This window comes from Colias philodice, chromosome 21, assembly GCF_061535455.1.
Source record: "Colias philodice isolate Cphi_HAF_F1 chromosome 21, ilColPhil1 Martin Lab GWU primary, whole genome shotgun sequence".
NCBI lineage: Eukaryota > Metazoa > Arthropoda > Insecta > Lepidoptera > Pieridae > Colias > Colias philodice.
Genome location: NC_143106.1, coordinates 6,632,925 through 6,651,189, shown reverse-complemented (window position 1 = coordinate 6,651,189; position 18,265 = coordinate 6,632,925). Strand labels below are relative to the sequence as shown.

General features: G+C 31.9%; 1 protein-coding gene and 1 long non-coding RNA gene across 2 annotated transcripts in view; one reads left to right on the top strand and one right to left on the bottom strand.

Annotated features, from left to right (window-relative positions):
- The window catches only part of Osbp (oxysterol binding protein), a 28,293-nt gene that overhangs the window by 1,112 nt on the left and 8,916 nt on the right, over nucleotides 1-18,265 (top strand). The window contains exons 2-10 of the mRNA XM_089708723.1: nucleotides 704-892; nucleotides 1,947-2,217; nucleotides 2,432-2,597; nucleotides 8,393-8,514; nucleotides 8,692-8,769; nucleotides 10,433-10,552; nucleotides 14,148-14,262; nucleotides 16,594-16,780; nucleotides 17,178-17,265. Of these exons, the coding sequence (XP_089564849.1) occupies nucleotides 704-892; nucleotides 1,947-2,217; nucleotides 2,432-2,597; nucleotides 8,393-8,514; nucleotides 8,692-8,769; nucleotides 10,433-10,552; nucleotides 14,148-14,262; nucleotides 16,594-16,780; nucleotides 17,178-17,265 (1,336 nt within the window). The remainder of the gene's footprint in view (nucleotides 1-703; nucleotides 893-1,946; nucleotides 2,218-2,431; nucleotides 2,598-8,392; nucleotides 8,515-8,691; nucleotides 8,770-10,432; nucleotides 10,553-14,147; nucleotides 14,263-16,593; nucleotides 16,781-17,177; nucleotides 17,266-18,265) is intronic.
- LOC149478989 (uncharacterized) lies at nucleotides 6,848-7,656 on the bottom strand. The gene is made up of 2 exons (XR_016317346.1): nucleotides 7,360-7,656; nucleotides 6,848-7,028 (listed from the first exon to the last, which is right to left on the bottom strand). It is a non-coding gene; the product is annotated as an uncharacterized LOC149478989 (long non-coding RNA).

The window sequence follows — 18,265 nt, the reverse complement described above, 5'->3', positions numbered from 1 at the left end:
CTACAAACATACATATGAATAATAATTTGGAAAATCCAAAAGTGCACGCCTCATAATTTTTTTTTAATAAATATTTTTAATTATTATTTTTGTTTATTTAATAACAATTAAACCACATCGAATCAGACCCTGAAAAATGAAAGGGTTCTATTCCTGAGCATACTCAAGTGTAAGAGAAAAAAAAAGACTCGATTAGTAAAGTATTTCGGTCGCTATCGTGTTAACAAGAAAAAGGATCCGCACATACAGACACACGGACGTCCAAGACAGAACTTTTTTAAACTGTTTTTTAACTAGTTTAAATAACAAAAATGACATCAAAAATATCATGAACGTTAAAAATAGTGTTTTTTCTTAATATGTGTGTGTATGTATTATCTTACAAGTGCAATGTATGATACATAAAGACATTTTAAGTTTGAAAAATCAGATGTTTTGCGCGAAGCGACAGTAGTACCCACCTCAACGCTTCGCTTATGAGGCGTGCAAAAATGTGTTAATTGTAGTGTATAGAAAATAAAAAGATGAGTAAATAGTTAATAATCAATTATCTCTGTATTATATAAATTCTAGAAAATATTAGATAACTTTTTTTTGATAAACCATACTTTACTGATATAAGTATGTACATGACAACACCATTATATTAAATATTTTCATCCATATATTTGTATGACAAGAAAAATGTTTTTTTTCTTTTCAGAAATCAAGCCGAGATGGCACATACATGTCGTGGAACAATATCACTACTTGGTGCATTAATTCACACGGCAGATTCCTGTACGTTTGTGATTAGCAATGGTGGTACACAGACATTCCACATTCGAGCCCATGATGAAGTGGAACGGCAGAGTTGGGTCACGGCCCTAGAACTAGCTAAAGCAAAAGCTATGTAAGTATTTGTAAGATATTATTGCTATAGCATGTTAAAAGTCTAATGTATAAGATACGAGCAAACTGGGCGAACTCCGTTTCGCCACCTTTCCACCTAGAGACACCTTTTCTTTGCTATAAACCTCATGGAGCCCGAGACCTTTCCAATGAATGCAAAACCGTGGAAATCGGTTTGTGCATTCTGGAGTTATAGCGTCAGGAAGGAAAACCCGACTTATTTTTATATAGTAGGTAGATTATACAAGTCTAATTGTATTTTCTCTTGTTTTTAACAAACAAGATACAAAAGATTTTATTTGTATTAATTATTGATATTATGTTCTTAAGCTTGGTTCTATGTGAATATTATACAACATGCCCAAAAATGTAAGATTGGTAATTATTTTTTTTTTATCTCATAAGAATGAATGGTCTAGAAGTCTTAAATATGACACTCCACCTACTTAATAATAACATAATTTAAATAAAATAGTATTCTTTATAGAAACTTCAATATTCAGAAAAACAGTAGTTTTTATGTTTCTCTGTGACATCAGACATGTAATATTATGTATCTTAGACAATAGGCTATTATTTAGGTTGAGAAATTCTCACAAGTAAATGTTATTGTAAGAAGGGGCTTGTCCATCAACTCCACCCTTGTATCTAGCGTTTTATTTATATTAGAATATTTTTGTTTGCAATGTTATGTCTCTTTAACCTAATGTACTGTCTCCCTCTCCACTTAGCGCTTGAGCGAGTTTGTTAGCATGTGCTCTTGTGATATCTCAAGCTGCTTTTGACAATTTGTTTTCGAATTGTGGTTGAATGAATTAATTAATTATTAAATTCTAATAAGTCAATTAAAAAATACTGGCACAAGTTAAATACAGTATTGTTCTATCAGACATACAGGTTTTACCCTTTTTTGGATTTCAGAGACTTAATTACTACAAAATGTAAAAAAAATGAAAATAATTTTTTTTATTAATTTAATATTAAATGCAACAGTGAAAATACTTTATTATTTTTACCAAATAATTGTCATGATTAACAGAAATGATTACTTTCAGACGCGCACAAGAATCAGACGACGATGACGACCAAATGAATTCTGGTCCCGTCACCGTGGCTGGCGAGGGGGAGGGCGAGGACGCGGGGGGCATAGCCCGCGAGCTCTCAGCCAGGTTCCACGATCTACGCACATGTTCAGAGCTGGTCACCAGGCACGGGGCTGCTCTGCAACGATCCCTCGTCGACTTGGAGATACCTCCATCGGATATTACTAAACAAGTGTCGGAGAGGGCTACTCTGTTTAGAATATCGTGTAATGCTATGATGAACGTGAGTACTTATTAGAAGATTTACTAGGCTAATCTTAAAGAGTTATAAATGTCAATTTAAAAAATAGCAAGGTCTTATTGATATAAAGAAATAAGTTTTTGTTCAAAATAACAATTTATGTAGTCATCATAATTTAACATGCGAAAATCAAAACTTTTTACAATAATTTTTATTTAAAAGTAAAAATAGCTAACATTTGTATTTTTCGAAACAGGCTTGTTCGGAATTCATGAGCGCGGCCGCTGCATCCAGCGCGCGAATGAATCGCGCGCTGCAGCATGAGCGGGAACAGAAGATGCGGCTGCAAGAGATCGTGGAGCAGCTCGCGAGACAACATGACAGTCTGGAGAAGACGGTGGCCCGGAGCACACCACATACTGGTGAGTAGCAAGTGGGAAAATTAACTGGTAAGTTGCCTGTTAATGGTAGGTAAGGGATGGTGGAGTACCTGGCAAGATAGCACTTTAGTATAGACTAGCACTTTAGTATAGACTAACACTTTAGATAGTCTAGTAAAGACTTTAACTCGGAGTACACCATATGCTGGTGAGTAGCCCGGGAAAAAAATAACTGATAAGTGGCGAGTGGTGTTCATAGAAAGGGATTGTAGAGCAACTTGCCAGACAACATGACAGTCTGGAGAAGACGGTGGATCGGAGTACACCACATACTGGTAAGTAGATAGTGAAGATGCTCATAGTAAGGGATTGTGGACTAGCTGACGAGATAAGACTACAGTTTGGAGAAGCCAGTGAGAAAATTAACTGGAAAGTATCTAGTGAACATTTTGATGGTAAGGGATGGTGGAACAGCTTGCTAAACAACATGACAGTCTGGAGAAGAAGGTGGCCAAGAGCACACCACATACTGATAAGTAGCAGATGTAAGTTGCATTCACATTTCACATACACAAATGCAATTTATTTTAAAATAAGCCGAGGCCGAGCGAGGGTGTGTCAGAAGTGAAACTTCTTTAGCAAGATTCAAAGATATCAAAATCGTCGCCTTAATCCATGACGTGAAGTATTGCCACGACGTGACCTTGAAATTTTACTCTCAACGAAGTTTCACTTCAAAATCAACTTTATTTGATCAATTTAAGTCGTAAACAACACAGCACTTTTTTAATTTTATAGCTCAGTATGTAATACCTAGATGTAGATGTCGTTGATGATCTAAGGCATAAAATCCTAAAAAAAAAACCATTTCTACAAATTGTATAGTATTTTATATAAGCGCAAACAATTAGCACATCCGGTGTGATTATTACAGGCTTATCAAATAATGACATGCATTTACAATTTAAATTGTCTATACATATTGCGGATTTCCACGATTTAGTTCGCGTGAGTACATTTTCCGGCGCCGCCATACAAAAACACGTAAGTCAATATCTTTAATAATTTTACGCTCAAGGCTGTATAAATATTAAATATGTTTACCTGTTGGAAACAAAGATGTAAACTTCTATTTAGAAATTAGTGATTTAAGACGAAAACAGTAGAAATTATAAACAATTAATAAAGTATGAAATTATTTAATTGCATAATGCATGTGTAGTTTTAATGTAAAATTTGTATTATCACACTTAATTTTTTCATTGAAAAATACAGCGAGTAAAAATCCGTAGTGCATTGCATGTTAAAAAGTACCTAGTAAAATCAAATTTATATATCCCATCAGACTCTAACAGTAGGTATAATAACCTACCTACCTATGTGTTAATTATTAATCTGTTATAAATGCCATTGCAAGCAGTTGGAAATTTAAATTTCTCAACATAATAATTAATATCACTAGATTTCATACTCCATGTTTCATACAATTTAAATGCCACTATATACAATTACATATATACATACATACATATATATATATATATATATATATATATATATATATATATATATATATATATTGTATACAAGAATTTTAAAAGCGATGTCAAACGTCTCCAATGCAACTCAACAAATGGAAAATTTATAATTAAGAAACAATTAGTTCATCAAACTTAACTACTTTCAATTATATGAGTTATTTAATAGTTTTATCAAGCGTCATAACATCTAAATAGAACATCTATATAGATTGTAGAGTAGCACTTCTTGGTCCAAGGTCTCCAAATAAAAAGCCTTATTTTAATATACTTTTAATTCTTTTTACAAACATATGACTTAGGTTAATGGTTAAGTGCTACTGAATAAAATATAATTTATTGTAAAGTAAAAGCAGCACAAATGAAACAATGTGGACATGTACATCTACAAAAAGATTTGATCAGCATCAGCATATGTGTGTCCCTATAATCTATAGTAATTAATTAATAATAAAGTTACTGTATACTTGTCCCTGCTTCTCCCAGATTAAAACGGAATATAAAAAACTTAATGTATTGCCTGCCAAGTTATTCTTTTGTTGTTGTTGAGCTTGTTGAGATTTCTAATAAAAAATATTTTTTTAAATCGGTTGTGTAGCTTTTGAGTTAAAATGTTAAAACTTTTCCTGATATTCAATTCAGTTGTTTTTAAAAGTATCATCCAAATCCGTCCAGTATTTTTTGAGCCATTTCGTACATACTTATACAAACCTTTCCTCTTTCTAATTTTAGTAATAAATAATGCGTAATAAAAATATTCATAAAAGAGATTATTTTTCATTTTTACAATACATACTTAATAATTCTTTCATATATGCGACAAGTTCTACTTCGTACAAACAAAATGAAACGGAACGCATTCGTTGAATGACGAGTGACGTATGACGCTAGTGACGGATCAAGGAAAATCTGAAATATCGAAATAATTGGTCGAGTAACGACTTGCAAAATTAACATCTAAATTGATTCACTTTAAATTTCAGTGTTTCATTATCAATAAATATAAAAAGGTCATAAAAAAATGTATAAAATGAAATTAATATAAACCGTGTTTTTGGTAGGTAAATCGACCGTCATGAGGTTCTGAATTTGTGCGTTAATGTTCTTAATTTTCTCGTCTTTTGGTTATACCAAGGTTGTATTACAGTAACTAATGTCTTGCAATAATTGGTATGTTGCGGTTGTTGCGTGTTCGTTTATCTAATTATCGTTTGCTTTGAACAGTGTGTTGATTTCGGCGTGCTCCTCCTTAGTTACATTACAATACAAATATAAAAGTATAGGTGTTTTAATTGTGTTTGTGTGATCTTGGCATTGTGTATTTAGAGGCTTGTCATTAAACTGAATTGATCTTAACTATTAAGGTTATTTGCTATGATAAATAAATATAACAACTAAGAATACGTCATGGGTGGTAAGTGAATATAAATTGACGAAAAAATAGAATTCAGTGCTATCATCACAATGTTCTTTCATGTCAACATGCATGACTGTGAATCACGATGTTTGTGTACATTTAATTGTGCTTATGTCTGTGATAATTGTTTGTTATTTTTAATTAATTTCCTTGGCTAGCTTAAGCTAACATAACAAGCTCTTTAGTATACTGTCATTTTAAACAATAAATAATTAAAGATGTCTATTAGTCTTATCTAACTTTTACTTAATGGTTTTAGGCTCCATTTATCAGAAGGAAATGAGCAGTGTGTTTCAATGGTGTAAAAATTACCTATTCAATATACTATATCCTAGGAGCGCACAAAGTGATGTACTTATGTATAAGCATAGTTGATTGGCATAGTAAATTTTATTATTACTATATTATAACTTGAGTATCTACATATGTAGTAAATAGTAATATAAGTAGTTCATCACTGTAATCTTTTGTCACTATATGAAAGCAAAACCTTAAAATAGTAAGCCATAAAACAACATTCTAGAAAGAACTTTCTATTTTAGCCCCATTATTAAATCCATATACATTAAGGTGTTGCATATTTTAAATGAATATCATGTTGTATTTATTCAAAGTTGTTTATAGCCTTGTTTATAATTTAACATGGAAGGAAAGTTATTGTTGGGTTTTTTATGTGTATGCATTAACCTCGTAACGCCCAGGCTATTTTTACCAAACATTGGCTTGCAGCCCAAGTACCTTTTAAAAGGTTCACATGGTGCGGACCCGGAGGTGATGAAATCTAAAAAAAGTGCCTTATTATTTCCGTATGAGCGTGGGATTTTTTCTGCATGTAAATGTATGTCAGTGGAAGGTTTTGAGACACTAAATAACCCCAAATTCGTTATTCTTTATTTAGGCATATGGGCTTTAATGTATTACAAAACCCGATTTCGCAAAATTCGTATTTTTTAAATTATTGATTAGCGGTAGACAATATAGGGTTTATTTTATATTACAAAAAACAATGAACACAAATATTTGGATTAATACATGTCTTCCAAAATTTTAATGACCAAAAAGATATCTCACACTAACAATCTGAGAAAAAAATATCAATTTTTGAACAATATGATCATTATTTTCTGTACTTATTATTTTTAAAGGCTAGTTTATCAAGTGTTTTAGGATTTCTATCAGAAGAAATCCACTTCCAACAGATGACAGAAGCAAAAATTAGCAAGTTTCTAAATTGGACCCAAAAACACTATATAATAGCAACCCATATACCTTTTAAAATCAGAATGATAGTAGGTAAATTGATATATTTCTATAGAAGTTTTAAATAATTTCGCAAATAAGAGTTGGTTTTTAATAAAAAAATATTATTTTCAGATTCTTCAGAACTGGAAGAGCTTTCTTGGTTTTGGTTTATACATATGTTGTAATCCTCATCTCCAAATAGTTCATACTCTTCTATATCTGACTGATTTAATACTTCTAAAGCTTCTTCGATTTGCTCATCTCTCATTGGGTTACCTGAAAAGGATAGGTACTAAAATATTCTGTAACAGACTAAATAATTTACTTTATATTATGAAGGAGAAAACGGTCTAAATCATAAGTTGCAAAGGCAAATCAAATTGATTAGTGGTGTATTCCCTTATACCTTTTAAAATCCAATAATATGTTAATACTCTTATACCTTCTAAAAGGTATCCAGATTTTACGAGGTTATTTTACACGCATATTCTTTATTTTCGCGTAAATCTAAATGTAATTATAATATTTACTTATTTGTCAACAAGCAGAGTAAGATACTCTCAGTTAAAAACCTAAGATTGCATCAATAATCATGGATTGAACTTACCACGTCCTCTAGTCAGTCAATATGGCCAGACTTTTCGCCGGAAATTACATATATTTTCTTTTTCTATTGGCACTATTGCATAACCATAGACAAAAACATACTTTCCAGTAGCCGGATAAAAAACAGTAATTAGATTTGGCGCGTAATTTAAAATGTTACGGCGTTTTCAAATCAGATACTGTCAGATACCTTTAAAAAGGTACCGTGGGCGTTTATGTCATAAAGTTGGATAACAGCTTGGGCCCGTACCACTATCGAGCTGCATGCCTTTTAATAGGTATCTGGGCGTTACGAGGTTAAAAAGAAAAATTTACTAAAACTAAAAGTTCGTTCATTGTTAGAAATAAGATAAAAATAATCATTACAATCAACATTTGCTATATTTTTACTATAAGCTGATAATGATCACAAGATTATCAAACTTATACAATATTTGTTATTATTTTCTAGTTTTTCGAGATACATTATCAGTTTATACAATCAGCTGTCATCCATCAATCTCATCGTTTGAATCTCTCACATAGTTTATAAATACCGCTAAATTGTGAACAAGCTTATTAAATGTTCGCACTCAATGCTCTGCACATACATTCATAATGCTATATAACATGCATATTTGTGTTTGTATGCTATATGTCTATGTTTCATTTAAAATACCTGATTTCATTTAACAAAATAATAAATTTATCTAAATATTCCATGGTCACATACTTTATTAGCTATTTGAGTGATTTATATTAGAAATTCTGTTTTTTCTAGTTCATTACCTTGTTTAAAAAAACCCTGAAAAAAATATATTTTTTTTTATTTAACTGAATACACTCTTTAAATGATTATTGATTAGTATTGAGCTTGTAATATTTGACCTTTGATAAATTCATTCTACCATGACCTGAAATGCAGCTTAGCCAATATTTTTAAATATAAGTATGATATTGGTTTATTGATAAAGGTCTTCTTACCAAGAAATTCAAATATTTAAGAAAGGAGAAAAAAAAACGTCAATTTAAACTAATATGTTTTATTGGCACAGGTGGCAACGGTTCTGGACAAGGAAATGACACAGAAGATGACGAACATGAATTCTTTGATGCGGTCGAAGAGGGAGCCTCATCGGCTATGGAAGACAAAACTTCCTTTGTAATTAAAGTGCCTGTAAGTTTTTTTTTTGTAGATAATATGCAAACTTTGTCTGTATTTAATTATTCTATATAAAAATTAATATGCTTTCTTAAGTGTTTGAACTGTTAGTTTATAGGTGATCATTGACTTTAACAAAAACCTGTTTTGTTATGTTGATAGGTTTCTGATGTCTGATTTATTTGGTTTTAGGTAAATAGAAAAAACAAAGTAAAAAGCGGCGAAAGCTCTGACGAATCAGAGGTAGAGACTGTAACAGAAACACAGCAAGTAAGTTAAATAATCCTACTAATATAATATTATAAATGTGAAAGTTTGTAAGGATGGGATATGTGTGTGTGTGTTTTTACTCTTTCACGCAAATACTACTGAACCGATTACAATGAAAATATGCACACATATAGAAGGTAACTTGGATTAACACATAGGATAGGTTTTATCCCGGAAAACCTACGGGAACGGGGACTGTGCGGGATTTTCTTTGAAAACGCGTGTGAAGCCACGGGTGGAAAGCTAGTACTTAAATAATAATTTTAACATATTGTTTAAATATCACACTAATTGATCCTTTTGTGAACTCCAAATGACTTGTTAATCTTGTTTGATGTTAATTAATTCTAAATTTTAGTGAATAGAATCTAGTTTGAAATAGGTTTAGTTTTATCAAATTTATTGTTGCTGCATGTTCTGACCATTTTAATATTTTATGAATTCTTGATAAATATTGTGATACTTAAGTGTTATTTTTTTAAGAAAATGAATTTTTCGTGATTTATATGTCCTGTATGGTAATAAGTATTTTACAACTGTCTAGTAGTTTTTAAATGTGTTTATTACTAACTTATATTATTATAATACTAGCTTCCGCCCGCGACTCCGTCCGCGCGGATGTCGGTCTTCGCGTGGATGGTTCATTTCTCCATTTTGAGTAACTCTGACAATAACATCTTATAAATATCTATTGGACTCAAATACGGCTAGGCCCATGGACGTATAAAAAAAGACGGACGCCGTATTACGAACAAACAACGTGAAGCCACCATAGTAAGCTAGCGATCGTGTAAAGACAATAAACACGCACACACTCTCACCATAGTAAGCTAGTCGGCCGCCATTACGTCGTGAACTACCGACTGATTAACTGCGTCACTGTTTCACAAAAAATATTTAAAATGCTGTCTTGCGTGGTTAAATGGTGTCGCAACAGTACAATTTTAAATAACAAAACACGATGGATTACATTCCACAGGGAAGCAAGTTATTTCTTTTATGTTTTAATGGCAAAATTTATTACGGCAAAATTTATAGAAAAAAATACAGCCGCCATTGTCAACAGGACAGCTGTTGCCATGGCAACATGGCACACACACATGGATGTTTCGCCGCCATTACTAGGCTTCACTCAATGTTTAGGCGATATACCGTCCGTCTTTTTTTATACGTCCATGGCTAGGCCTATAATAATACCCAACGTGTGTTCGCTGTTCTACAGAACAACGTCTATGGATAAAATTGAAAAATTAAGATTATTTTTTTTCTTCGTATTTTTTCAGGATAAAAAGTATCCTATTTTACGCCCAGGATAATAAGGTATAATTATACCAAGTTTCATCGAAATCGAACCGTTAGTTTTCACGTGATGTCTTCACATACAGACAGACAGACAGACAGACAGACAGACAGACAGACAGACAGACAAAAATTTTGTTAATCACATATTTGGGTTTGGTATCGATCCAGTAACACCCCCTGCTATTTATTTTTTCAATATTTTCAATGTACAGAATTGACCCTTCTACAGATTTATTATATGTATAGATAGTTTTCATATTATAATATAGTTTTCATTCCTTTAATTATAAATATTTAATTTATTTTTTCATTTTGATTTCAAGTGTGATTCCGTCTATAAACATGTTTTGTTTAACGATAGGTGTATTTCGTGGAAGACAAAGAAAGGGCGGAGAGTGCGATGGGAGGCGCGGAAATAGTTGACGCGGCGGCGGCCAGCGCCAAGCCGTCTGATGATAAGCAGCTGGATATTAAGATTTGGGTGAGATTTTTTGTTTGTTTGTAAAAATTTACTAGCCTAAGGGCTGATTTTTCAATCCTTGGTTAAAACTTACTTATTCGTCAAATAATGTATAAAACTACCAATTTAAAAACGTATTCTAATTGCCCATATTTGACAGTTTACGTGACATTTTAATATTATCGTGTAATACTTTATTGGACGGATAAGTTTTATCCAAGCATTTAAAAATCAGCCCTAAATAGGTTTGCCATACTTTAGCTACGCGGTACATATTCTCGTTATATCCGTACCTTACGAATTTAGAACCCTATGTTTTTTCCAATCGTTGGTAAAAAATGAGATACAATTTTATTCAAGTAAATATTTACCACTTTATTGTGTTGTTAACATTAAGTATAGAATAAAATTTAAACTTAAAGGTACTAAAACACCTGCCTTAAACATTGCCTCGCAAAATTGTTTTAAAGAGCAGGTGGGCCGATTTCTAATAAAATATTATAAGTATTCTCTACTAAAAGTCAAACCAGTATTATAGACTAGCCAAAACTTGACCGGAATCTTGTCATTTTTGAGTGCTAAATATTCAATAACTATAATAAATTTATTTTCCAAAGGATAAAAACTACATTGCACTCCACGTATCGCAATGAATCTTATTATAAATTTGACACACCGGCATTGTATTGCTACGAAAACATGTTATGTGATAATGCGGAAGTAAAACTAAAAATACATACGAGAAGGCAATATGCTAATTTAATACTATCTAAAACCCGCGACGTCGGTCGCGATTTATTTACACTATAATTCATGTCTATACCAAATTTCTAACCGATGAGTTGTTTTTGCTCATAAGAGTAACAAACATTTTTACATTATTTCGCGTTAATAATAATAATAGGAAGTAGGATAATGCATGGATTGAATTTCTATTTAAAACATTTTACATAAACATGTCTTATAATAATAACAAAATATATCAATCAAGATAAATATGTAACAGCTCAGTAAAATCTATACAGCTACATATATTGTCCTTCAGAGCGCAATTTTGCGACGCATCCTAAATTACATCACCTTTTGACCGCGACGTCTCGTTTGCAAGAACATAAACAATTTATGATTGAATAAAATTGACCGATATAGATTTAGTACTTGGCCCTGACCTGCCTCCTTATTGGTCAACGTTACTAAGTGAATGACTTCGGTTTTTGCACAGGTGCGAACTAAATATTAATTAATGTGATCACGCAAATTTGTTACGTGAGCACTCGTAATACATTTTTTTCACGAAAGTTAGACTATAGGGAGTTTTGGTTAATTATGTTTTTCCAAATAATATACGTTAATTGTTATATGAATCGAAAATAAGTCTCCAAACTTTGCTTACGATGTTTATCACTTATCAGGATTAGTAAAACTAGATCATTAATCAAAAATTATGTTTGTATTACTTAACAATAAAAATAGTGAGTCACTTGTTTGTCTGTTTATCATAAGTTAATAATTGTAAGCTAATCTTATCACAAATTGTTATATTTCATGAACTTTGCACTATAATATGCAATTTGTAGTTCTATGCTGTGTGTAAAAATATAATCGCATTTTCTATGAGCTTAAAAGATTTGGTTTTATCAGAATTGTATCAATTTGAATGAACTTTCTTTTTAGAGCAGGCTCCAAGGAGATGTTCGTTTGCAAAAATAGCGGACCTAAATCTGACTTCTGATATATATTGTATAGATCCCAGACATCCTATAAACAGATGTTGCCAACCAGTTTTGTGGTCCCCCTCCCCCCACCCCGGTAATTAAATATGGCATACAAAGAAAAAAATAAAAATTTCCAAAACATGCCGTGTGGGGTATCAAATGAAAGAGCTTATTGAGTAGATCACGAATATATAGCATACTATAACATTTCTTACACTTTCTCTATGATTTTTTAGAAAATTTACGAAAATGGTCCATTTTTGAGTTAACTTTAAACCACTATAGATTGAAAACTCATGAATATATTTTTTAAATTATTATTTTAAATAATTAACAATAGTCCATTGTTTACGATTCAATAGTTCGTACAGTGAAATAGTTGCATGGGGGAGTGGGGGGAGCATTCAAAGATGGCGAGTATATTTTCGAGTTTATGCCAGAAATAAAGGCCTAATACAAAAATATCGGTGTCAGGGCTTAGAATAATTATCTCTGCACTGTCGTTGTGTTTGACAGAATGAAAAATATGGCAGAACATTCTTGAATCAGCCTAGCCTCTTAACTTCATCAGCCTCTTCTAAACTTGAAAATATACTCGCCATCTTTGAATGCTCCCCCCACTCCCCCATGCAACTATTTCACTGTACGAACTATTGAATCGTAAACAATGGACTATTGTTAATTATTTAAAATAATAATTTAAAAAATATACTTATTCATGAGTTTTCAATCTATAGTGGTTTAAAGTTAACTCAAAAATGGACCATTTTCGTAAATTTTCTAAAAAATCATAGAGAAAGTGTAAGAAATGTTATAGTATGCTATATATTCGTGATCTACTCAATAAGCTCTTTCATTTGATACCCCACACGGCATGTTTTGGAAATTTTTATTTTTTTCTTTGTATGCCATATTTAATTTCCGGGGTGGGGGGAGGGGGACCACAAAACTGGTTGGCAACATCTGTTTATAGGATGTCTGAGATCTATACAATATTATATCAGAAGTCAGATTTAGGTCCGCTATTTTTGCAAACGAACATCTCCTTGGAGCCTGCTCTATTTGGCAATTCAATATTTCTTTATTTACTTATGGTACGAGTATATCGTTCACAGCTGCATACATAAGCTAAGAAATTTTAATTGCATAGTCTTGCAAACAAGGCATCTGACATTTTTGCACGCCTCATAAGCGAAGCGTTGAGGTGGGTACTACTGTCACTTCGCGCAAAACATCTGATTTTTCAAACTTAAAATGTCTTTATGTATCATACATTGCACTTGTAAGATAATACATACACACACATATTAAGAAAAAACACTATTTTTAACGTTCATGATATTTTTGATGTCATTTTTGTTATTTAAACTAGTTAAAAAACAGTTTAAAAAAGTTCTGTCTTGGACGTCCGTGTGTCTGTATGTGCGGATCCTTTTTCTTGTTAACACGATAGCGACCGAAATACTTTACTAATCGAGTCTTTTTTTTTCTCTTACGCTTGAGTATGCTCAGGAATAGAACCCTTTCATTTTTCAGGGTCTGATTCGATGTGGTTTAATTTTTATTAAATAAACAAAAATAATCCATACTAATATTATAAATGCGAAAGTAACTCTGTCTGTCTGTCTGTTACTCAATCACGCCTAAACTACTGAACCAATTTGCATGAAATTTGGTATGGAGATATTTTGATACCCGAGAAAGGACATAGGCTACCTTTTATTGCGAAATATGTACCACGGGCGAAGCCGGGGCGGACCTCTAGTAATTAATAAATATTTATTAAAAAAAAATTATGAGGCGTGCACTTTTGGATTTTCCAAATTATTTTTTTGACTTATAATTTTTAGTGAGCTCTAAGGATTTATTAATATTTTATAGACAAAATAACATGTTTCCAGCCACATGTATCTCAAGCGACGGACAGCGTGGTGGAGGGTCACCCGCGGCGCACACGCGTGCCCGACAAGCCCAACTACCCGCTTAGTCTATGGTCCATCATGAAGAACTGTATAGGTGAGCTCTATGGAAACTTATCAACTTATTTACTTACTTCCTTACTTACTAACTTACTATCTAGCACGATGACAAAGTGGATCTTGGCCTCCGACAACAAAAAGGCCACTTATCCCGACACGGAGCGATGTTTTGCCCATTCACTATGGACATTTTTAGTCTATGGTCTTTATAATATTATTTGTAATCAATCGAAAAATTTATGTTTGCAAAAAATTGCGTTTGTTTGTCTTTGTAGTAGTATAAATGGTCATCATATTATGAATATTTAATATTGAAGAATTGAATAGGGAAGCCAGGTTGTATCATATTTAGAAAGACAGAAATAGTAGTGATACCTTATCTCTCACGCATGTGCGAATGATTTGTCGTTTATTTCTGTCAGAAGACCAAAACACACAGGGTTCGGTAACTATCTCTTAGATTTACAGCCCGCTGCAGTCCCCTTCCTATTCTTGTTATATTATACCAGCTGTGCCGTAAAATTATACCAATTAAAATGTGCAAAACAACTCTTATTACATAGCCTTCCTTTATAAATGGACCAACCAACACAAAAATAATTATTCAATTGAAACCAAAAAAGGTTACTGAGATTAGTGCGCCCAACGAAACAAAAAACTCTAAAACATAAATCTGTACTCTCAAGATCTTTTTAACATGTCGTGACGTAAATATTATACCACAATTAATGATTATTTAATAGGCTATTATTTTTTTATCTATGGATCTTACTACTTTACTATATAGTAGGTATAGAATTACTACTAATAAGATTAATTACTTATTAAGATTAGCGTTTATTATTAGTTCGCACGATAAAAAAACTATATAGATAAGTTGGTTAAGTTTCTCGAATTACTATGCATACCTATAAAATTGTATAGGTATATAATATATTTAATAGAAAATTACATTCATTTTCATTAGTTTCTGTATGACAAATTGTTTATCTTATGTACTAATACAAAACAAAATATTAAGAATTGAAAAAGCTTTATTAAATAAATATTCAACACTGTTATTTAAATTTTAATGACTTAAAATTCTGAAATACCAGAAGAAAGGTTAATGCTATTTTTTAAACGAGTGAAATTAATAAAAATAAACTCATTTGAATTTCTTAGCGAAATTGACAAATTGCAAATTAAGACGGCCGCATTTTGCTGCCGACATGAATATTCAATAATGTATCGATGCTTGCTTACCTCGGTATCGTGTTTCGCACTGACTCAGAACTGATAATGAACTTATTTACACAAAACATTTGTATCACAACAACGGCTTGTATTAACTTATTCTAGGAATCAATCTTACTTGATTTTTGTATAATATGCTCTTTCCACGCCGAGATGATGTTTTTCAGTATTTTAAATTGATTTTACTGCTGGAAATTCTATTAGAATGAGACCGTGGATCTAGGCTTGTATTTCTAAAAAGATAAAGGTATTGCAACTGTTGTTGAAACTTATTTAAATTGAAAGCTTAATTTTACTCTTTACTGTCTGTCATAGAAATCTAAATAACAAGACACATAGAAGTGCTATAATGTCATAATTCGTATGAAAACCGCTGTCGCCAAAATCAACACATTCAAACCGAAAGCTAAACAGTACACACAAGTAAACTATGCCTTTTATTGGACAGCTTGATTTTAGTGAAAACTAACTTATCTATTAAATTAAGCTTTTGAATATGTATCCTAACGCACGAATTTACGGTTTATTTTAGAATAACATCCCTAAGTATATGAGACTTTTTGCTCCAATACGAACAAACGTGATAATAAGAATGGTCGACTGTGTCATTCATTGTTATTTCGATTACTATGGTGACACTCGTAATACTTGTAAATATTCTATAATTTTAAGGAAAAACCGCATTATTTCTAAAAAAAAATATTTTCCGATGAAATATTATTCCTTTATAAGTATAATTACAACTTGTGGAAGAATTTCCGCAATGGGAATTGCTGAAACACACCATGTATACACTCATACGTCTCCAGAGCAACTGAACAGTGACGAATGCACTGGTGATGTGCAAATCACCTGAGTGGCGACAAGGTCACGCACGCTTACGACTTCTAGTGTCTTGTTATTTAGATTTCTATGCTGTCTGTTAACTCTTTCAAAGAAAAGCTATACATAAACCAATAGGATGTGTTTCAAAAGTTTGTTCTGTGAAGATGTTTATGTAAAAGTCGTGTTATTATTTACTACGAGACAAAAAACTATGATAGAATGAAAGCAATCCATACTAAACAAAAAATAAATTAAAAAAGCGATTTAATATATTTTATTGACCATCTCATACTAATCTACAAAACAGGCAAGGAGCTATCCAAGATCCCGATCCCCGTGAACTTCAGCGAGCCCCTCTCCATGCTGCAGCGGTTAACAGAGGACTACGAGTACTCGTCGATACTGGACCAAGCGGCCACCTTCTCTGACCCGGCACATCAATTGGCCTATGTAGCGGCTTTTACGGTTTCTTCATATGCTACTACGGCTAATAGGTGGGTGGTTTTGAGTGTTTGTAAGTAGGGAATAGTCAAATAACAGAATGAGGGAAATTGTTTAAATTATGCGGGTATTACTTCTGACTTAATTATTTTTATATAATTATTGATGCATTATTAGTAATCACTACATATTATAAAAAGTCTGTCCATACATTCGCGGTAAACTCAAAAACTAAACCAACTGTTTTCACCTATTGATTGCGTGGTTTTCGAGGAAAGTTTTTAAATAAATAAATAAATAAATATTATAAATATATATAATTTTTTTAGTTTTAGACATCGCGATCACCTAGTTTTTTGTAAACTACAGTTTTACCAAAAAAGTTAAGATAGTATAGGTATTTCTTAATTAAACAAGTACAATAATTATCTAAATTAATTTTTATTTCAGAACGACAAAACCATTTAACCCGTTATTGGGTGAGACATATGAATGCGATCGTATGTCGGACCTCGGCTGGCGAGTCATAAGCGAACAGGCAAGTTATTGTTTATACTGTTGTATTTAAAAAAAAAACGCATTTTGTTTTCGGGTTATTGCAAACATGAATCCTTACGAATATTGTTAAAATATTCACTTACATCTTTTTTCAATCAGGTATTTAAGTAATCTCTACTTCTACTTTCATGTTTCCAATAACCTTTTGTCAGTATATCCTTAAATCCTTACCTTAGCCTTTCTCCTGCCTTTCCTTTCCCGTCTGTCTTTATATGAATCCTCGCCATTTGTTACTCTTTAATTTAATATATTGTAGTTGTATGTGATTGAGTGATAAGAAGAAAAAATAATAATGTGCGAAAAATACGTAATTTAAATAACTGGCATTGTAAAAACCGAATGTTATGGCTTGTAAGTCTATACTGTTATAACAGAACAATGAGAAAAAATCTATATTAAATTCAAAAATTAAATTTATAAAAAAAAGTACATTTTTGCCTTCAAATACAAAAAATGTATTCTCTATTCGCTCCTTAGATCATTAAGTAATAGATGGAGTACGCTGGCAAATGTTCTAACTAAACTTTCTGCTGATTTTGGTGCGGGGAGGGTAACTCACACTGATGAAACACAATGAAACATAATCACACATTCACAAAAATAATTTGTGTCACGAAAGTCGTAAAAATTTACGACCTTTTAAGCGACGAGTTTTTAAATTCAACTCTATCACTAAGATAATAAAGATTAAATTTGTATTTCATTCCAAGATAGTCATGTGGAGTGGGGTTCAATATCGCGTTCTAAATTCAACTTTATCACTTAGGTCATAAAGATTAAATTTGTATATTTTCTTTCCATGATAGTCTCGTGGGGCCGCATCAATGATCGAGTAAACATGACTCGATTATTTTTCTTGATCATATCGCTAAACGATACATCGACGATTATTAGAAATTGCATTTTATTAGAAATGTACATTAAAAAAATAAAAAAATATACACAAATGAAAGGTTATTCCATCTTTTTTAATATTCGAC